The sequence below is a fragment of the Bombus flavifrons genome, chromosome 1 (assembly GCF_040668555.2).
Source record: "Bombus flavifrons isolate JBK064 chromosome 1, iyBomFlav1_principal, whole genome shotgun sequence".
In the NCBI taxonomy this organism is placed as follows: domain Eukaryota; kingdom Metazoa; phylum Arthropoda; class Insecta; order Hymenoptera; family Apidae; genus Bombus; species Bombus flavifrons.
In genome coordinates, this window is record NC_138442.1 from 17,666,783 (window position 1) to 17,687,954 (window position 21,172).

At 34.8% G+C, this 21,172-nt stretch overlaps 2 protein-coding genes across 4 annotated transcripts in view; one reads left to right on the forward strand and one right to left on the reverse strand.

The window, feature by feature from the left end:
- Positions 1-1,207: 1,207 nt before the first annotated feature.
- aln (divergent protein kinase domain 1C) lies at positions 1,208-13,176 on the reverse strand. Its single transcript, XM_069113819.1, has 4 exons — positions 13,027-13,176; positions 4,836-4,996; positions 3,762-4,449; positions 1,208-2,010 (listed from the first exon to the last, which is right to left on the reverse strand). The coding sequence occupies exons 1-4, from the start codon at positions 13,174-13,176 to the stop codon at positions 1,780-1,782; spliced, it is 1,230 nt and encodes a 409-aa protein (XP_068969920.1). The 3' UTR covers positions 1,208-1,779.
- Gbs-76A (Glycogen binding subunit 76A) overlaps positions 13,064-21,172 on the forward strand; it is a 147,153-nt gene continuing 139,044 nt past the window's right edge. Inside the window, exon 1 of one of the 3 annotated variants that reach the window (XM_069113668.1) lies at positions 13,064-13,202. The gene's annotated coding sequence lies outside the window, so the exon portion shown is untranslated. Of the gene's footprint in view, positions 13,203-16,654; positions 16,787-21,172 lie in introns of those variants that run through there. The other 2 variants (XM_069113677.1, XR_011173214.1) reach the window with 2 other exon arrangements.

The following is a 21,172-nucleotide window of genomic DNA, read 5'->3' on the forward strand; positions in this document are numbered from 1 at the left end:
TGGTATTTAGTGTTGCAATTATGTAATGAATTTAGTAAGTTTTACAATATTATTTTGGAAACTATTATTGTTAACTGCAATATTTATAATAATTTGCTATCTTTGTCATCTATCAAATACTCATTGGTATAATGGATAATAACGATAACATAATGAATACAAAACTAGTTATTAATCTCATTCAATTTGGAGAGAGAAGATCTATATAGTTCGGTGGTTCAGACTTGAAATTAAAGATGTACATTTATTTTATTCAATACATAGAATTTAATGTAAACTGATTTTAAAAATTCGATTTACTTTACAAAATCTTTTATTTTGTAATGTACATTTATATTTACATTATCAATGCTTGATCATTAAAGATTTTAATTTAATGAGTAGGTATTAAATACACATATTTTAAGGTAATAATTATTTACTAAACTAAGATGAGCAATAATTTTTCCACTAAAACAAATAATATGCAAATAACAATATTATATGTAAAAATAACAGTATTCTTATACCTATTTTCAAGTTCTATCTAAGCGTATCGAATGTTTAATTTAAAGTACATAAGTAAGGCTACAATTACGTGTAAGGTAGTTGGTATTTGTGCTCGTTGTTGATAATATTATTTCTTTTCCTATTCTTATTACTATCACTAGCCTCTAGTGGTCGCTTATTTTATTATATTCTCCGAGTACAAAGATTATTTGTTTCTTTTCGTTTCTCTGGATTCGTAGAAAGTTAGATATTTCCCGATTGTTCATTTCGATTCTCGCATATTTTATATTTTACATGGAGCTACGCTCATTTCTTTTAGCTCTCCGAATGAATGTAAATCAATTTCCAGGCTGAGGTGACAATGAAGCTTAACGAACGACTACAAACGTCGGCCGTTTAGGGGTTTCTGCTTAATCAGTAAATGCGTGTCGAACATTCTATTAGCTTGTCACAAAAGTTTCTTTCATTTTGTAAGGAAGTAATAGATGCACAACATTTTTTGTTTCTATTGGAACAAAATGGATCATACATAATTCAATAAAATAATATAAAATAAAAAATGTTGTGCATATATCGTTTCCTTATAAAATGAAAGAAACTTTTGGGACAACTTAATACTTATACCGTTATTCGAACGACAACGAGATTTAACTTCGTTCCATTAACTTCATAATCATTCTAAAATCGTTAGTACCTTCATGCTTCAAAAGTTAATGTATTTGTTTAAAATCGCTTGTGTAAAATTTGGTTTATTTGAAATATTATTACGTATAAGAAGAATAAATAAACTCTACAATAAATATATGTTCATTGGTTGGTACCTTTAAGTACGTGTAGACATTCGAATAAATTTCATTAATCCTTCAAGAAGTATATTAAATCGAAAAGTTAAATTATGAAAATGTAGGGGTTGATAAATTCTAAAAATAGATTGAATCTATTCATTTCCAGATATCATACTCCCCGTAGTTCACCATGTTCAGCGAATTTCTTAAAAAATTGCAATAGAGTTAATTAAACCATTTTATCAAAACTTAAAAGTTTCAACGTTTCAAAATTTCTCTCGTTTTATTTACAAATTTTTCAAGAAATTCATCGAAAGTATCGTTCTCATGTTTATACCTTCGATCGCTAATATCTTCTTGTGTAATAAAATTCTTATAAATTTCAACAATTCGCTCTTCTAACAACAGCCTTTGATAATTCGATCGAATACGTTTGAAAATATACCCATCTGTCCATGAACGAGGATCCTTTGGATTCTCGTGATTTTTCCGAACTAAAACGTTTCTATACGGAAGCAGCAACTTCTTGTTCCATTTCGTGCAGCATATTGTATAGTCGTGTCTTCAAATTATCCGAAACTGCAGCACGTGGTAAATGTTCAATGTCACTGGCAGGATTCGCGCATTGTCGTAAAAGAACTGCCAGTGTACTGGTGGTGTGCTCCGACATGAGTAATCCAGGAATTATGATAGTCCCCGAGAGAGTCCAACCGAGAAATATTTTCTCGCAGATGATCTGAAAAATGTCATAGTCGTTCGTTTCAATTTGCTTCCATAAAGTGCAGTTTGATACATACTTTCATCGATACTCATTTTGATACTCTTTCATCGAACAATTTTTAAAATTAAGCTTCATAAGTTCTACAATTCATGTACATTCGTGTTCGGTCTCAACTAAGACTTTAACCAATGTGTTATGTATTGGCTTGGCAATTAAGTGATTGCGGATTTTGTCATTAGGTGGTATTCGTAAAATCCGCAATCACTTAGTTGCCAACCCAATACATAGTTGCGCATTACAAGCTGGTACGACTCGCTTCAAAGGTCAATGCATATATTTATTATATTTGCAACATTATGATAGTAGAATATTTGTCTAATGTGTATCCTCTACTCTGTGAGTAATCTGTGAGAATTTTTGAATAATCAAGAATCAACTTTTTTTGTCGAGTCAGCTTTGTTTCGTCGAGGTAAGCAAAACAGCTGATTTAAGAAAAATTAAGATTCAAATTTTGATATTATCGACAATGATTGGCGCGTTATGTTTCTATACATGTGTACATAAAGAGTATTTATTTTCATTATATACTTTATGTTATACGAAAGTGTTATACATATAGTTTCATGGTACTAGTATATATTGTGTAACATTTTATTGAGGAACTAACTGTATCTAGAGATAAAGTTACTTAAAAATAGAGAATCTTCCAATTAGTGTGGATAGCACGTAGGAAACCTTATACATCATACGTACTATCCAGCATATAATCTTCTCGATATACATATATAATCTTGTCTTTCTACCCTATTTTTAGTCAATGTCTAATCATATTTCATAAAATACGCTATTATCAAATAACAAAAGTACAGCGACGTTCAAAAGTTTGCAACTAGACAGACGTTTAATATTTTTCCTAAAATCGTCTAAAGGAATTTCAAGCGATAACAACCGAAATTTATTTATTACTTGCTTTTATTTAAGCGACGTACTTTCATATTTATATTAATCATTATTGTTTTAATTTTCGCTTATGGAAGGGAAATTAGAAAATTTATTCGGCTTAAAATTTATCAAAATCGTTTACTTTAAGTTGCAAATTGCGTACCACTCCGTATGCAAATTTCGAAAAAAATATTAAGCATTTGATTTAATCAATTCAAAATTAATCAAAAAATTATGTTTTGACATAAACGATCCGGTTCATCTATGGAACATCAAAAAATATGTTTGCTTACGGAGGGTTAACGGCTGAGATATCTTAGGCTGCCCTTAGGCTATCAATATTATCTATATTGTCGATATTTCAAGGTTCAAAACTAAAAAGATCAATATATATTGTCGATACACTGTCAATATCTATCGATAAACCGTATTTTCGTTGTGAACTTTGAAATATTGACGATATTTTTGATCGTCTGACGACAGCCTTGCATCTGTAGCCTCTTTCAGGATGAAAAATACTTTCAATTTCTTATAGAAAATAAATATTAATATTAGTTTTATGAGTTGATCCTGCTACGATCTCCAAACATTTTATCCAAGATCAATGTTGCATTTAATCTAGATTTGCAATCAATTTTAACTGGGTAAAGATTTCCAATGTTTCAATATTTTAAATAGAAAAATATGAGGCAACTAACGTATGAAATGTATAACACCATATTTCACATGGTTTGCTGTAGTCTCTTTCGAACTATACCGTAAAAGGATTAGCCTAACTCGATCTCGTCATTTATCGAATTAATCTTATTATCTCTGGTAATTACTTGTAAATTGTTGTTGGCGACCGGTGACTCGCATCGTTTGTTCTTCGAGCAGAAGGACCTGCAGTCAAAGTAGTCGCAGTCGTCGTGTTTCTCGCAGTTCTTCCCGTCCGCGGTGATACGGCTGATAATCGTTTTAGGAAACACCGCGTCCAGGTCGAGGAACTTGAGCTTCTGTCCACCGAGAGGCAAACCGAAATGGTTTATCTTCACATCGCACAGATGGATCGGCTCAGGAAAGTTGGTGTCGAGTTCTTCGAGCAGGTCCAGGATCATCACGGCCAGCTTCAATCTTTTCGCCCATTCCGGTTTCGAATCGGACAGAGCAAGGATTGTCGTGGGTGTTTCTATGGGTCGTACGTATTCGACCGCGTAGAAGGTTCCGCATGTGCCAATCAGCTGTGGAAAAATGTCCCTGTCCTCGTACAGTATGCTCATCAGGTACTCGTTCTCCTGTAACAGCGGCCAGAGATTTTCCATCTCGAGCTGTCGCCTTCTGGGCTCGGTCTCGACACGATGCGTACGAAGTCGTGCAAGCCTCTCTAATTGATGCTGCGACAACGTCACGTTCAGCTTGCTAACGACCAGATCTTTGATCATGGTGTTGAAGTCCGTCTCAGACGGGAAATGCTTTATGCCAGCCGCGTCCGTCCAGAATAACGTCTCGTACTGCTCCATCGGTGTCTTCGTTCTGAAATCAGAGCCCTTGTTTCGAATGTCTTCGTTTTTGAACAATTATTTACAGTTGCATCGATCGCTACAACATTACAGTTCCTTCAAATTGCCTAGACTCTAAACAGTAATTTTTCAACTCCAAAGTAGGCTTTTTTTTTATTAGTTTTTAGAGAATAGAATACGTTTCTATTGGTCTCAACAAAATTTGTAACTTACTCTTTACTTGAAGTTTCACGAATTCTCTAAGTTTCTACAGTCTTACGAAATTGTAAATGATTTTTCGATCGTTCCGTCGAATACTGTATTTCGAGAATACCGTAAAATCAGAGAATTCCTTGATCCTAGATGTAAGCATCGAATTTTTCTCTGTGACATATATATTTGCAAAGAAAGGGAATAAACCTTGAGGCTTTGAACACAAGTCGGGTCGTCTCCCAGTGGGCCGAGAAAACCGCTTCTTTGCCAGCGTGAAGAGTTTCGCATGCGAGCGAGTGAATCCCTCTTTCTGAGCATAGCGGGTCGCAGAGAATTCCTATTGCAGCTCCTTTTTTGTGCGTGCTGCACTGAAATGAAAATTATGATCAGGTACCGTAAGAACAACGTTCACATCGTAAAAATTCCCTTCAAGGGATACGATTAAATTATCCTCAATTTCTTTTTACTCTTCTGAAATTCTGAAACATTTTTACAGTATGATCTTGTTACCAACTTGCTGTTCTCCTTCTCATATTTTTCTTTATTTTTCATTGATTTACAGTATTTTTACGAGCATCCTTTCGGCTGAAGGGTTACGTAAAACGTCAAACCGGGACAAGGAACTCTTAAAACAGTTTTATGACACGGGGCGAAATTTCTCGTAAACCAGACTCGGCCACTTTCCAACATCCTTTAAGATATTAATTTATTTCTTTTAATAATGTATAGTTTATTTCAAGGGTGGCCTCAACAATATGTAAAATATCTCCTTTAAATTGTACTTCTTCTTTAAGATGTTTCAATATTTACAAATTTCTATTTAAATATATTTTAACATATTGCCTCGCTACCCGTCATATGCAACACAGTGTCAATAGTTGTATTTTCATGCAATTGAATAATCCGATGAAAAATAATCTACTTCAAAAAGACACGTTCGTGTAATTGAGCTTAACAAATTAAATTTCCACTGATTATTTTAAAAAGACGATGCCAGGTTAAAATTGACCAGGTGAATATTCCAATATTTTTGCTGTTCTCATCTACCGCAATGAAAGTTTCTTATTATTCTTACATTTTGATAATAGAAATTTTTAATTATCCGGAAGTCGAAATTTACAGATTATTTCTTACAATTGTCCACCGAAAGTTACGTATAAATTCAAAATTACCGTTTCCTTCAAAGAATTGATCTCTCATACGATCGAAACCGGTAACTTTCACGAAATAAACATCAAACGCATTTTTCTCCCGTTGCTTCCGATTTTACTTTGAAATAAAATTTCCGTACAAATACCAAGGAACTAAAGAAGAGAATCTATTGCCTTGGAATTCCCGTTTATCTGAAGGAACACGTGAAATCGTAGTCACGTATCGTCTCGTCTGTCCCTCAATGAAATCGAACGACTTTCATTCAAGATATTTCCACGTTCGTCGCAACGTGACACCGATATTTGAATCGATCAAGTCGATCGGCGTGTAAAAGTCACGGTTTAAGGGATATCCCGTTGGCGAAAAGCGCCTCGGTTAGCTTTAAGTATCGTATAAGTTTCTTTTCTTACATTCATCGCGGACTCATGTAAAACGGATTCCTTCGTATCTGTATAATCTACACGTACAGGACGTGTTACGTTCTTCGTTATGTATTTTGCTTTAGAACCCATTTTAGAATGAAGTATGGTTATTGTAAAAGCACGTTGCACACAGGGGGTTTCTTGAAACAGAATGAAGGAATATCGCGAGACTTTGGCCGAGTAATGGGTTAGTTTTCTCTTTGAGTCACGTATACGTGATATGTATACAGGGTGAGACATTGCAATTGTGCATTTAAAAGGATTTCTTTGTCTTTGGAAGTGTAAGAGGACGTAGTCAGGAGGATTCGTCTCATTTAACTGAGCGAAGAATATTAAGATGTAATTCCTGTATTACAAATATCTCGACACGAGGCTCAACATTTTGAGGCACGTAACAGTAATGTTACATTAAACGGACTATTTTCTATTAAAATTGTGTAAACTGTTACATCAAAGGATAGAATGATAAATCTTTCATTCTATGTTCCAAAAGCGATATCTATGTGTCTTTTTAACTAATATCGAGAACAAGGACATGGAATATAAAGGGAAACATCTACTTTGTCGGGAAGCTTTGTATAGCACTGAATATTAAATATTTCGAAATAGCAAGGCGTTACATTTTAGTACACTTAGTACTACATTTAGTAGTTTTATCAAACATGTTAAAATTGTTCGAATTGTTATATTTCTAAAATTATCTTGTATTCGTTTATACGTAATGCATTTATTCTTCTATGTTCCTATAATATTCCATTTCTGTAAAGAAATGTGACATGGTTTAAATATCAGTTGTCTCCTAAGAAGAATTAAAATCAGTAATAACCTTGAGCTTTGTAAAGTTAAGTTTATCTTGCAAAAAAAAAAAAAAAAATTATCGACGAAACTTCCTTTATGAGCAACAAAGATTTTCATCTTGTGTAATTATCCAATAAAGTCTTGTTTACAGAAAATTTACCATTTTAGTTACGTTTGAGTATAAGCTCGATTTAGTTTGATTTTTGAGTTTGATTTAGATAAATTACAATCAGATTGTAGGGGTAATAATTTTGAGCCACGTTAAGATCCTTACGGTTTTGATAGGAAGCATGTTTTGATTTATCATCCTGATAACTGAGCTTTTCTACGTTTAAACACCCTGTAGATGCATGTGCAACACAAAAAGGCACGATAAATTGTCCATTCACAAACAAAGTTTCAAGGTATTTGCAATATAGCTCTACACAAACGAAGGTTACTACAGGAACTCGTTTATGCGCGACAGCATGACCGATCTTTATATTACCGAATATTTGTTTTATCATACGATGATCAATTACACGTGTACTCGCGAATATTGACATCGCGTATTCATTAAAGATTTCATTACACTGATTTAATTGAACGTCCTGTACCTCTATCTTGTAATCCATTAAACATATTTGACAGCATCATCATTTAACCAGTTGTAGATTGATTCACCTGCGGTATTTTATGTTGTTTTTACGAATAATACATATATACAGGATGCATATCAAAATTTCATTTTTGATGACCATTAATAATTAATATCTTATACTATAATAAAATAATAATATTATTATTATTATCGATCTATCGGAATCTATTGGAATTCATCAAAGGTAAAGAAAAAATTATGTAAAAATCACGATTACGATGATCGTAAATATTTTTTAATCGATCGTAGGAGATAGTGTATTCAACGTAAAATTACTATTACACCGATCAAAATGTTAAACCTTGCCACTTTGGAATATTTCATATAGGAATGAAATTTGATAAACTCGATTATTTTCCTAGTGCCATTATCACTGGTGTTTTATAAACGCTATAAAAAGACCGAAATTTATCAAGACCTTCTTCTTCACAGCACATCTGTCCTCTTTCACGATGTCCCTGTATTTATGTATGTACTACTTTTTGTCTACTACTCCAAGTTTACATGGAAAGAAACGCTAATCTTTATTGTCGTCCCAGAACCACAAGTACGAACACTCGAGAAACGCGCAACCAGAAGGAAGTTCTCGTTCACCGCGAGAGCTAAAACAAATTACGGTGCCACCACGAAGTGCTGATAAAACAAATAAAATAAATAGAAATGAATCTTCAACGTGCAATAGCGCTGTCAACAATGAGAAATGTGTTAACAATACATTTTCCGCTGATCACGTACAAATGTATATTTAACTGCTGATCACATAAAAAGATACCGAATACTTTTTCGGTCGTAGAAAGTTTCTTCGATGAATAATTTCAAATTACGTATTATAATATAATCGTTAAATTTTTTACGTTAATACTTTTTCCGAGGCTCTGTATATTGCCATGATATCAGCCATAATTTATTATTACAGTACATCTATTGGCTATTGAAAAACTGCAACAAGTTTTACTTTGTTTAATATCGTATAGTATAAGGCGAATGAAATAATAACTTATAACGAAGCGATTAAAAAATAAAAACAGTGTAAAATATTTAATTCGAACGGTACAAGAGAAGAACACGACGAGTTTTATTTTTGTTACTTTCTTGATTTCGAGCAACTTGTTGGATTCTCAACTATAGGTAACAAATCCAGAAAATTTCACAAACAATCAAGTAAAGAATCATTTTCGAAATGTTTTACAGACACCAATTATTGTATCCTAAAATTATTTATCACATCTTTTGCATTTATTCATTTGCATTAAATACCAGCAAGTGATCCAATATCATGTAACATCACTTAACGTAATTGGCAAGCAAGTGAAAATATGCACAAACATGTACTTCCACGTGAAGTCCGTCAAACAGGATGAGGAAGAATGTTTTAAATGTTTTAATCGCAAAAATAAGAATTTCGTGGGTGGACGGACGATTCATGTGGTCGAATTTTTACGTTCGATCCGTAGATGTTGGGGCATCGTTCGGAATGAGAGCAATAAAAGTGAATTATTCTCTTGCTGCGTGGGCGATACTTGCGTTACATACAGGCACGCGTGTATTCGCACACGTATAGCTAGTTTCACGTGCGTATAACCGGTACAACACACGTTTGGGTCTGTGCATACCGTAGACTATGCACAACGATATTTTTAGTCGTCGTGACCGCCATGATGAGAGAATTTCTCGAGTAGAGGCGGATCCCATAACATGCGTGTCACGCGCCTTTATGCACCGTAACGTCCATGTAACGTTTCGGATGAACTTTTTCGAAAGCCATCATCCTATCTGGGCCAAGTTTATACCAGCCGAGGTCCCACGTTTTTTCACGTATTTTCCTATGCATTCTGAGATAGAAAAACGGAGGAATGTTGGGATTATCTTGTTCCGGGGGTAATACAATTTCTGCGAATCACGAGCAATTCCAGTGGCGTTTCATGGAATTCTGTTGACTTGCAAAGGTTTTGAATACAGGTGGGAAGTATCAGGAAGCGATTCTTCCGGGATTTGGTTAAATTCCTTTCACTTGTAGACGGGAAACACCCTTCCTAAATACGTAGAAATTACGTCTTTGAATTCCAATCTCTCGAATTTCTATTTTCATTAGAAAAGGTCGCTAATGTTTCACTTGACAAACGATTACATAATCTGGTAGAAAAACTATGAGATAAATATTTTGGAACCTTTTCAGACTCGTTGAAGGACCAGAACAGTAACAAAATTAGGTTCTGATAAACGATTCGATTTACCTATGGTAATTTGGCCAAATATGATTAATGGGAAAAACGATATACTAAACAATATAAATATTAGTAAAATAGTTTCAGGAACAAAGGTCTTTGCATACTTCATGTTATGATATATTATGAGCAATGCAGCAATATTTTACAATTATCAAGGTTAAGGAATGAGCTTTATCTGCATATGAAATAAATGGTTTAAAATTCATAAGCATGATATATCGTTTATATAGCGTCGGAATATCAAGATTACGGAATAAATTCGGTATAAGCAGTTCGTGCTGAATGTTTTGAAAGATGTTGAACGATCTATGAGTCACTATCAAGTTTAAGTATACATATAACGTTGTAGTATATCAGTGTTGTAAAATAAATATCGCCGATCGAACATAATATCTCGGCGTTTAAATTATTCAATAACGTACAATCAGCATTTATGATTTTATTTCTTATATTTGTACAATACTACGAGCGGAAAACCATTAAACGAGAGATAATTTAACACGAGGATCATCCAGAGACATTTTTTCGCGACCTCGCGTGCGTTGGATAATGCATTACGTAAACGTTTTCGTTCTTAATATTCCAGCATGATGATAGTGTGGCTTGAATGTAATGAGTAGTGACACTAAGCTGGCATTCGATGCTTTACCACATCGATGCAACCACTCTCTCGGCAAATTTAATTTATAGCCACGTTCAATTAATGTTTTTTCTACCGCCGGAGAATATTAATCCACTTACAATCAGCGTTTTATATGGTCATAGAAAGCTGTGAACGATCGCAACAAGTGCACGAGTCATCCTGAATTATAAATTTACATAAACAGCGACTCACGAAAGTATTTGAACGCTTATAGAAAGCTTTGACGAATATGTACATATATACGAAACGTTTCGCATTTTCATTAGCAGTGTGATGAATAGACCGTGAATTTTTTTGCAATCTTTAAAAATATAACTGAATAAATGAAATCGAAACAGCGATTTGTTTATTAAATGTTATAATAAATATACTACTCTGGATATTTTATATACAGGGTGGTTGGTAACTGATGGTACAAGCGGAAAGGGGGTGATTCTATGCGAAAAAAGAAGTCGAAAATGTAGAATAAAAATTTTTCGTTTGAGGCTTTGTTTTCGAGAAAATCGACTTTGAATTTTCGCTCGGTACGCGTGCACTTTATCACATCTCGTTATAACGGATTTCACTGTAGATCGTTGTCTCGATGGAAAGATTAAAGAAAAAAAATTAAAAAAAAAATTTTTATTCAATATTTTCGACTTCTTTTTTCGCGTAGAATCACCCTCTTTCCGCTTGTACCACCAGTTACCAACCACCCTGTATATAGTTTCGCTTATTATGTTCAAACTTTCACACAAATGCGTAAAAATTGTAATGCAGTAGCTCAGTGGCTTGACTCTCGCGATTACATTGACAAAATTTGGAAAAGAAAAAAGAAGCCGTAGGTGTACATAGAAAAATATTTAAGTAGTAGTTCATTGTTCGTTATATTAATATCGGTATATAATAATATGATTATTCATACCTTATATTACTTTTTCAACTAAATTGTAAGCAGTTGTATCTTCGATACACATTTTTAAATTGGTTCCAAATTTGACCAACGCCAGTATCATAGTCGTATCTCGTTACAGTGCTTAGAAAATTTGAAAATGTTTTATACAATACACGCATAGTATATATGTATATATGTAAATGTTTCCTATGGTAAGTATTTAAACAATTTTCGTGAGGAACTATTGGATTGGCAATTAATTTTGTCAATAGGTGGTACTGACAAAATTCGTAATCACTTAATTGCCAACCTAATATTAGACTGTTTCGATAGGTATTAGGTAGTGTTCATTGGATGAGAATTCTAGAACTATGAGAACTATGAGAGATGAGTTTTCTAATTATCAATTATTATTTACATGATTTTCTTGCGACGAATGAACTTATAGAAGTAATCATAAATCATTTGTTTCTAAAGAATTGAGCATCGATCGTGTATACTCATATAATGAAATTCATTCTAGGAGGTTCGATTAAACATCACGAAATTTTGAACAAATTTCACAAATACAGAATGAATTTTGTACGAAAATTTGTTTTTATTCGTTTACATATGGCTCAGGTAATGGAAGTTTGACGAGCAGCGAACGTGATATAAAATCGAATTCCATTGCAGCCACGTGCGTTGAACGTTAATCCACTTATAATGTGAACATAACACGGTGAAAATCTCTTAAACTGTGCTTAAATGAATATTTCTGACGACTATAACAGCTGCACGAAGGACGCGTTAAAGCGATTATAAATTGTAAAATAAATCACAGACGAGATAAATCGAGCACCTTTTCTTAAAATTTTTTAAATTTCCTACAAAGACGTGAATATTGTTATGAAGACGCGCAAATATATCCTCAACAACGATTCTCAACTTCTATAAAACGCATAAGTGGCGAAATTCCGCTGTATAACGAATATTATCTTCCTCAATCATATATACATATATACAATATAAATCATATATACATATATGTACATATATACAATCCTGCGATCATTTTTCACAAAAATCCTAAACAGCTGAGAAAGGAATATTTCATGCATTATCCCATTCATCGTCGTCAATTTGATAGTTTGAAAGACTTCCCTTCGAAAGGCCTATTCATAGATGATTTTATTTTTCTAGGAAACCAGTCAAATTCTAAGGGCACATTCAAAAGAATGTAAATAGACGGTCTGCAGAGACGGGGATATTACCCCCTCTACCTCGTAATCCTCGCAAGATCTCGCAAGTTTGCTTGTTTCTATTTAGTAAGCATTACGCAGAGGTCGACAACCAGAATGTTTGTAACGATGTAAACACACAGAGGTAAGGACGGTCAAATTTTTTTTCCTAGATTCGTAGGTATACATATGAAATTCGTACCGTACCGTGCTACGGAATCAGTTCGTTCCGTGCACGTTAGGAGAGCGCGTGCGTGCCCGTTTGTTCGGTCCCTGTCCCTTTCTCTCTACCCTCTTACGGTTTTCACCCCTTCGCGAGCGTGACCCTAGCGCGACCTGCCTATACGATCTCTGCGTACGGTGCGTGTATGTCGTGTGTGATATAGTTGCGCACGGTAAAACGTGTCTCGAAAGGACTCACCACGTTGGATACGTGCCGCCAAGCTTCAAGGTTCGTGCACATAATACCCCAGTGAAGGAGCAGGTAGACAACGAGAACCATGGTCGTGAAGAGGAGCATCGTGATCACCTTGTAGTGGTACATGAAACCAGGCAATCGTCGGACGTTCATGATCCTGAGGTTTTCTTCTGTTCAGGGTAAGTCAAACAATATTTATCACGTTTCTTCTGTCCTCCTTTTTCTCTCTCTTTCGTTTACTAGCTCCGGAATATTCGTCAATATCCGCGATGTCGTCGTTCGCGTTCGATGTATCCCTTTCTTTACCAGCTGTCTCGTCGACGACGTCCTCGACGGCGCATCGTGAGGACGTCTCGCGTTTAACCTGTTCGCGACTCGCTCATTCGCTTGATTCTTTTTTCGAGCGTTGTCCCGACGACACGATCGTCGTCCGACCGGTGCCGTACGCTTGTGGCAATGCGGCATAATCTGCGGCACATGCTTGCGTCGCGACGCCGCGCCTCTCGCGGCGAATCTTCCGATAGAGTCTGTTGCGCAGGCTCGTATTCATTTAGACTAGTTCACGGAAAAATTCGAATTTCGCTCGATCACCGTTCGCACACTGTGCCGTTCTTCCGCCAACGATTCCTTCGTTCGTGATTTAATATTTTGGGGACGGGGAGAGCGATGGGGTAAAGGTTAGAACCGTTTAGAGGTTATTTCATACGGTGTGTTTTCATACGATGTTTGTGTAAGTGACGCGAAATCGGCGATTTAATTTAGGATTTGCGTACACGGACAGATTCCTCGATGATACTCGTACGTTCTCGGATGTAGGTGAAGCTGATTGGTTATTTTGATTGGAGAGCTTTCCTTTTTGTATCGATTATTTGTGTGGAAAAAGCCATACGAGTCTCGCTTCACGTTGTTTGATATAACCGGTCTCATATAACGTTTAACCTCCTTGAGGGTAAATGTTTTTAAATTAGATAATATTTACTTGAATTATATTTACAGATATTTGATGAGTTGGATCGATATTGGAAGATATTTTTAATTATCTAAGAAAAATGTTGTACGTTATTGTACATATTTGGCTATTATATGTCTTGGGAATCATGTTTGAATAAAACAACATATACATACACATGTACGCGTATCGTATGTATGGCTCCCTTCAGGGATTAATTATCCACGAATGTGCTGATCAATTATAATATTAAATATGGAAGAGAAAATAATAAATTAACGAATAATTTGTTTGAAGCAAAGTGAAAAGAATATACTAAATCATACTGCATTTTACCGATGTTTTTTTAATTGAAAAGTTTACGAACGTTTATTCGTTTTTACCAACTATTACAAAATTGGCACGTTTCTCGCATTAATTTAATTTTCTTATTTTTATGACGTGTCTTATCGTAAATTCTACAAGCAATTGTCACAGATAGAACCTATTTCTTCTATAATTTATCACTTTCATTACACTTTCGCGATAGACAGTTAGGTGTAGTGATGTATTTACATTGAATGGAATCGAATTACACTAAAGAAACAGTCGCATTGTTTTGTTTAAATTGCGTTTGAAGATTAGCTCGGCGAAGATTTTACATGCACGTACGACGTTGTATCTCTAACTGTTCTACATCGCTTGCTACTGTAGAAATTTTTTGCTGGCTCATCATCGTCGTACATGTGCACACTCTAGTTTTACGATAGTGTGGACATGTTCGAAACGAACGAGGGGAGCTTTTAATTGGAGGTCCAGCTGGTGCTGCCTCCTTTATCGTGCTACGAGATAGACGTTACAAAAGTTAGAACGACCGTTGATGCAATCAGCGTGAACTTCCTGGAAAATTTGAATATAAAGAAAAGTTTTTTTTTAAGAATTTAATTTCTCGACTCTTTCTATATGTACTTATTACTTATTTATCATTTATTTTATGGATTATTCAAATTTTTTTATTCGATAAAAGTATACTCAAATTTTTCTTGCATCAAATACATTTTTAAGGAAATTAGGTTAGGAATTAGGTTAGGATAAGGAGCCAACAAATTGAATAGCATTCCAGAATTTGAACGTATAATTAAATCTAAGCTATTTATTGGAGAAGCAAAAATCGATCTTTTGGCTGATAGAGGAAATGTTGTGCAGTTGATGTAATTGCTTGTGCTAGTTACAAAGTCAATTTTAGGGTATTCAATGTGTATGTGTATTTCTTAATTATGAAATTGTTATTACATACTTAACATTTATGGATGCTATTACACTTATATTATTCTTAAACTCATAAAAATATGGGTTCAGAAATTCCTGCTTTTTATTTCGTAAGATGTTACATTTTTTCGTGTCATAATAATATTCGGTTAAAATAAGATCTGTAATAGAGATATTTGATAAGATCATTAATAGAATCCTTCTAATTAAATAGCTCAACATTCTCTGTATTTGACATTTATAAACCTTTTAAATGTATAAACGTAACAATAATGAAAAATCACATATTTAAGTAACCCACTCAGATGTAACATTTTATCTTTATTTCAGTTAATCGATTATCTATTATCTTTTAAATTATTCCATATACATTTCTTCAAATTAATTCGTACATCGGTCTTCTTCATCCCATCTACTCACCCCTATACACGAAATATTTTAACGTAATCGAATATAATAACGATAAGATATTACGTTTCATCCCTGTAATTCAGTAAGATTCAGTACATCCACACCATTTAACATTTTTCCAAGCAAAGTTTTTACATCACTCTCATCCGCTCTTATACAATAATAATAAAAAGTCACATTTTTAACTAATTTAGTAAAATCTAACATACCTAAATCATCTCAGTAACAAACTTGTCAAATTATTTCCAATACGCGAATACATCGTGTTGAACTTTTCCAATATATTAAATATCGAATATAACTATCCTCATCCGTACTCACAAAATACTTCAACGTTACTTTCCGCGCGTCAATTACATCAATTGACCGCTCGTGCACCACTAGCGTTGCGACAATACCGTTGATGATATGGTAATTGTTCCTTCTATCGTTTTCACTGTTAAATAAAACTACATTCGTTGGATTTAGATTTCTAAAAAATTTGTTCAAAAGATACCAAATTCACCGTAGAGGTTCAAAATGAAAACTGGCTCGCGATACTTCTTCCATATTTTCCCTTATTGCGCAACATCCTAGTTTCAACCTCGTCGCCCTATCTCAAACTCTATTAAAACTTCTACAATTTTGACAGAAACCTGGTGCGACCACTGGTGTGGCTTTCGTGGGTCGTTCTTAGACCGCGTTCGCAAGCCATCTTCCGTTTCCCCTCCCTTGGCGAAGCGTGCGTTGGCCGAATCTCGCAGAAACGATTCCTAGCAGTTTCCAAATCGCGCGCGGTCCCGCGTATCGCGAAAGAGGGACGCACCTGCATGCTGCTCGGCGCGCAGCTGCGACCTTCGACGCCCTTGTGCCGGCGGTCGTGCTACGCGACGCTCGTCCTCGTCATTTTTACGCCGGACGCACGCACGGCCACGCGCGCGGTTCGTTCGTCCGCTCTGCTTGCTTCCCGTTAAGACGCAGATCCCGGCCGTTCTCCGCGTTTCTCCACCGTCACGTTCTCCCGTAACGCGAGACAAACAGTGTGCTTTCACCCCCGTGAACGCTGCTACTTCCGCCGGAGCATACCGGTGCTGTCAGCCGTGTCCTCGCGAGTGCATTTCGCTAAACGGCCCTCTGGAAGGGGCACCAGTGAAAGGATCGCCTGGCGGAAAGTCGGTGAGTGCCGCGCGAACCAGCACGCGTTCGCTTCCACGCTTCTTCCTGTTCACTCACCCTCCGCGACATCGTGTACCTGCGCAATAGGTTTAAAGGGCCTCATAGGGAACGCTTCAGGAAATTATCTGGATTTTTTTTGTATGATTTAATAAACGATTTATAGGAAGTGATAGAGCATTAGTGAATTGACATAAGTGACGACATTGCTGATTATAGAGTTTTGTTATACAAGTTTTTTGCGATTATTGCAGCACAGTGCTGTTGAATAGAAATTGTAAGAAATCGTCAAACTCGTATGGAAATTTAGCGAATGATAATGTCAGCGAACTGACAAGTGATACGTTGCTACGTATGTTACGCGATATTCTTTAAATCTGTAGAATACAAATTGTAGCTGATTCTCAACATTGTATAGTAACGTAAGAAATGAATAGCATTTTAACGAACTGATAAGTGACGCGTTGTTAGCTATGGAGCTTTATTACACGGTATTTTATAAGTACAGCGATACGATTTTTACCATACAAATTGTAGAAAATTGACAACTTTGTACAGCAAGTTATTAAATGATAATGTTAATAAATTGACAAATATCGTGTTATTGTTTGTAGACTTTTGTCGCACGAGTAATTCGTATAATTCTTACTATTTTAAACGAGATAATTAACTGGATCGTAAGTTTGTAAAATTTACTTGTTGAGCTTGACTTGGTTTAGTAACAAGCTTGCAACTATTGTGCAAAAATATTAAGCACTTGCGATTTGTAAATTTATTTTTTGTATAATATTAGTTTAATTAGGTCAATCAATCTTTTTTGTTGCGTTAGAGAGGAATTCGTCGAGATGAAGCGGCGATAGTGATAAAGCAGGTGTTAATGTTTATGACATTGGTAAAAATTATATTTGAAATGTTGTTCAACATTTTAACTTTCAGTTATATTTTTGAATAAATTAAAAGTTATACGTTGTTATAGTTGTTAACACGAAATAAGCGAAAAGTTCGGCTGTTTTACATCTATGTCTTACAATTGAATGTATGCTCTATATTTGTATTTCCGTGATAACATACAATCGGCGGTTTTGTTTTCTCTTAACCGATGGTGTTAACGGTTTCTGTTTTGATTACTGCTAGGATACTTGATGGAAGTAGGTGTTAGATTGTTTTCAAAGGGAAGCCTAACTGTAACGAAGATATACATGTATATACTTGTTTTGATGATTGTGCTTAATTTTGTCAAGGGGAATGTCAAGTGTCTGTGTTGATTGACATTGAAGCAGATAAGCAATCCTTCGTTTGCATTATACGAAGCAACTGTTAGGGCGTATAAAATTGTCTAATTTATTCTTCGATTATTTAAAAATGAAGTATCGACCATCTTATTTATAATGTTGTCTCTATGACGTGTAATACAAATATACCAATAATACAAATTGATCATCCATGATTGTTACGCGATATTTTTACATATTTAATAAAAAATATTTTTACAAATTCTACGTGAATTTATATCTTAGTACAAATTTCGTTCTTCTATCTAATAGACGATTCTAAAAATATTATCGATCTATTTAAATATTTGTCTTCGTCCCACATGTGTCTCAAATATATGTCACGTCGTGTTTTTACAGGAGAACAATTATAAATAGTACTGTGAGAAGCACGCTCGTGATCAAATCTATGTATAAATTCGCGTGTATTATTATTTCAATATTACGCAATAATCATCCTCGTGACTCATCGTCGGTGATTGCCTTCGAATTTTAATATCATCGATGCCATATGTGCGGAAACATCGAACAAAATTTAATTACTAGATAAATATATACTTTTAAAGAGGATGAATCACGGATTGTTCATGTTTATCGCGAATATCTGCAAATTACGTAAATTACCCACATCTTTCCTCCTATCTGATCACCTTTGTATTCCAGTTCAAATTATTCTCCATATAATTATATTATTAACAGTATATTTCTTGTAAAGAGTTGCATAAGAATGGACGAGTTTCAGTCGGTAGTCGGACAGACAACTTTCGATAACTTGTCTAATCGCTCGCCATTTGCGCTCAGATTCGCTGTCCTTTCCATCGTAAAAACTACTCGCGAAACCCCCTATTAAAATTCTCCTTAATATACGAGCGAAAAGTAAAAGTAATTATCAGTTAATGTTAATTAGAAACAGAAATTTTCAAAAACTTTGAAACCAACAAATCTTTGAAACCTCAAACAAATATTTGTCACTATTATAAACGTTTACGTTTGATGATTAACAAAATGAATAACTTTGTAGTACCACGTGATCTGTGGATCATTTTCGTGTTTTGAATTATTTATCGAATATTAGGTCTATTTTCACGATGTAATTCTATCTCTTCTAATCCTTTATTTTTATAGTATTTTAATGTAGTAGCAAATTCCATTATTCTAAACTCGAATTTCGAGAAAACCGCGTTCCTTGCAAGATGACCCAATATTTTTCGATGAAACGTAAATATCATATTTTTCACAGATGGATATTTCGTTTCTTACATGCGAGTAATTGAGAATCGGTTTAAGGCACAGATACACGCATGCCTGTGCTTCTGATCCACTTTCCAATGCAATTGAAAGAAATCTAATAGATTGCTGCAGATTCGTATCGTGTTACGCACTCTTACAAGTGTGAACGCACGTATTGCGTTTCGATACAGGAGCTTTCTCAGATATCGAACAAATTAATGCAACTGATAGCAGGAAATGTTACGTAGCGTTCTTGTTCCGCCACGATTCGAGCCTCTTATCATCCACGATAAGATCTATGCAACATTGATCGTCTTGACGTCAATTCACAAATACAACGAATTAGAGTGAATTAGAATATTCGACATTTTCAGTCGTTTCAATTGATCGATGTATTTATATATATGAAATTGAATCAATTTGAAGCCTGTATTTCGCAGCATTCGCTGGATTTTCATTAAGAGCAGCTTCCAGTTATTTATTTCGTTTTTCTACTCGTGACAGACTTGATTTATTTATTTGTACATTTTCCTTTCGTAAATTTAATTAAGATTATTACAATCGCTGTTTTATTTTTAGTCGTATAATTTAATTAATTAATTCTCTTTGTCTCACGATGACCAATTCAAATTTGAATATTAATTCACGTATTTGTCTCAAATATTCGCTTTCGCGTATAAAATATTATATTGCTTCCAAATATTTCAATTTCCATTATTTTTTCAAATTTACACGTTCAATCGCACTTTCTCAATGTTCAGAATAAAATATTTCGTAATAATTCAATATTTCACGAACTCTCGATGTTATATCCCCCTGTGAAAGGTCAGTGAAAGAAACCGAATGAAATTTCTACAGCGAAAGATAGAGAAATTTTCTACGAAATCCCAAGAAACTTAACAGCGGTAAACATACGTGGGTTAACGTAATGAAAATCCAGAGAAGTACTTTTAGATAGCCGGCGATCGATTTGTTTGCGATCCAAGCGGAAACGCGGAGAATCAATCAATGCGTTCGCAGTTCAAGAATCCTCCCTCTACCAACTCGCCACTAACGCGTGTTCGTTCGTTATTCTTTGATGATGGTGCGGCACGTACTTGCTGCGTGTCAGTTTCTCGCATGTACATGCACTCTGATTGTTTAAATAACAGAAGATAGCATTGTTACCGCTATTCTCGGCTGTTCTGATTAACCATCGGGATTTTCCTAACTTACGAGATTGCCCCGCTTGTTGCAGATGTTCATGCGTGCTGTTGGTAGATCGATTATTGATAGAAATATGTATACTGTCTTTTTGGTCTTCTCTTTATTCGACGATACGTTTATTTGCTATGCATAGCAGCAGCATCGTAGAACGTTGTTGTGGAATACTTATCGTATCCTACACGCGCTAGAAATTATATTAGTTAATCTGAATACACGTTTTTGTGTCATTTTTTATGAGCGATCACATTCGCTTGAAATAGATGTGTGGAAATCGTGGCAAGTTGCGTGATTTTTATTTGTTGATAGTTCTAGTTATCTAGTTTAGTGTTATCGTATATTATATATAAAATATTTATGACACGTGCACATAATTTCAGCGTCGTATGCAAATGCATATGCAGTTTCGCCAATGGTCCTCTGTCGTAGTGAAATTTCTTTTCAATAGGAATGTATCGAGCAGATTTACTTGTTTGGAAATTACCTTGTTTTTCTTTTCTAAAGGACGTGGATAGATTTTAAAATATAATTTTTTACGCAAGTTTGTAATATTTACAGTGACGAGTATTATAGGAAGCTAGAAGGTAGTTTCGATCTTAGTCACGATAAAGGGCAATTTTTATGTTAAAAATTATTTACAGTTTCGAATTTTCTGAAACTTATTTTCTATTATAAATCAGTGAAT

What these genes read in the sequence shown, in the direction of transcription:
- aln (XM_069113819.1), bottom strand. Translation starts at nt 13,176, where the DNA reads ATGAACGTCCGACGATTGCCTGGTTTCATGTACCACTACAAGGTGATC. An exon ending in GGCGGCACGTATCCAACGTG is followed by an intron (nt 4,997 to 13,026) that starts GTGAGTCCTTTC and finishes TTTTCATTTCAG; the next exon opens with TGCAGCACGCACAAAAAAGG. An exon ending in TCGCCAACAACAATTTACAA is followed by an intron (nt 2,011 to 3,761) that starts GTAATTACCAGA and finishes GACATTTTTCAG; the next exon opens with ATCATCTGCGAGAAAATATT.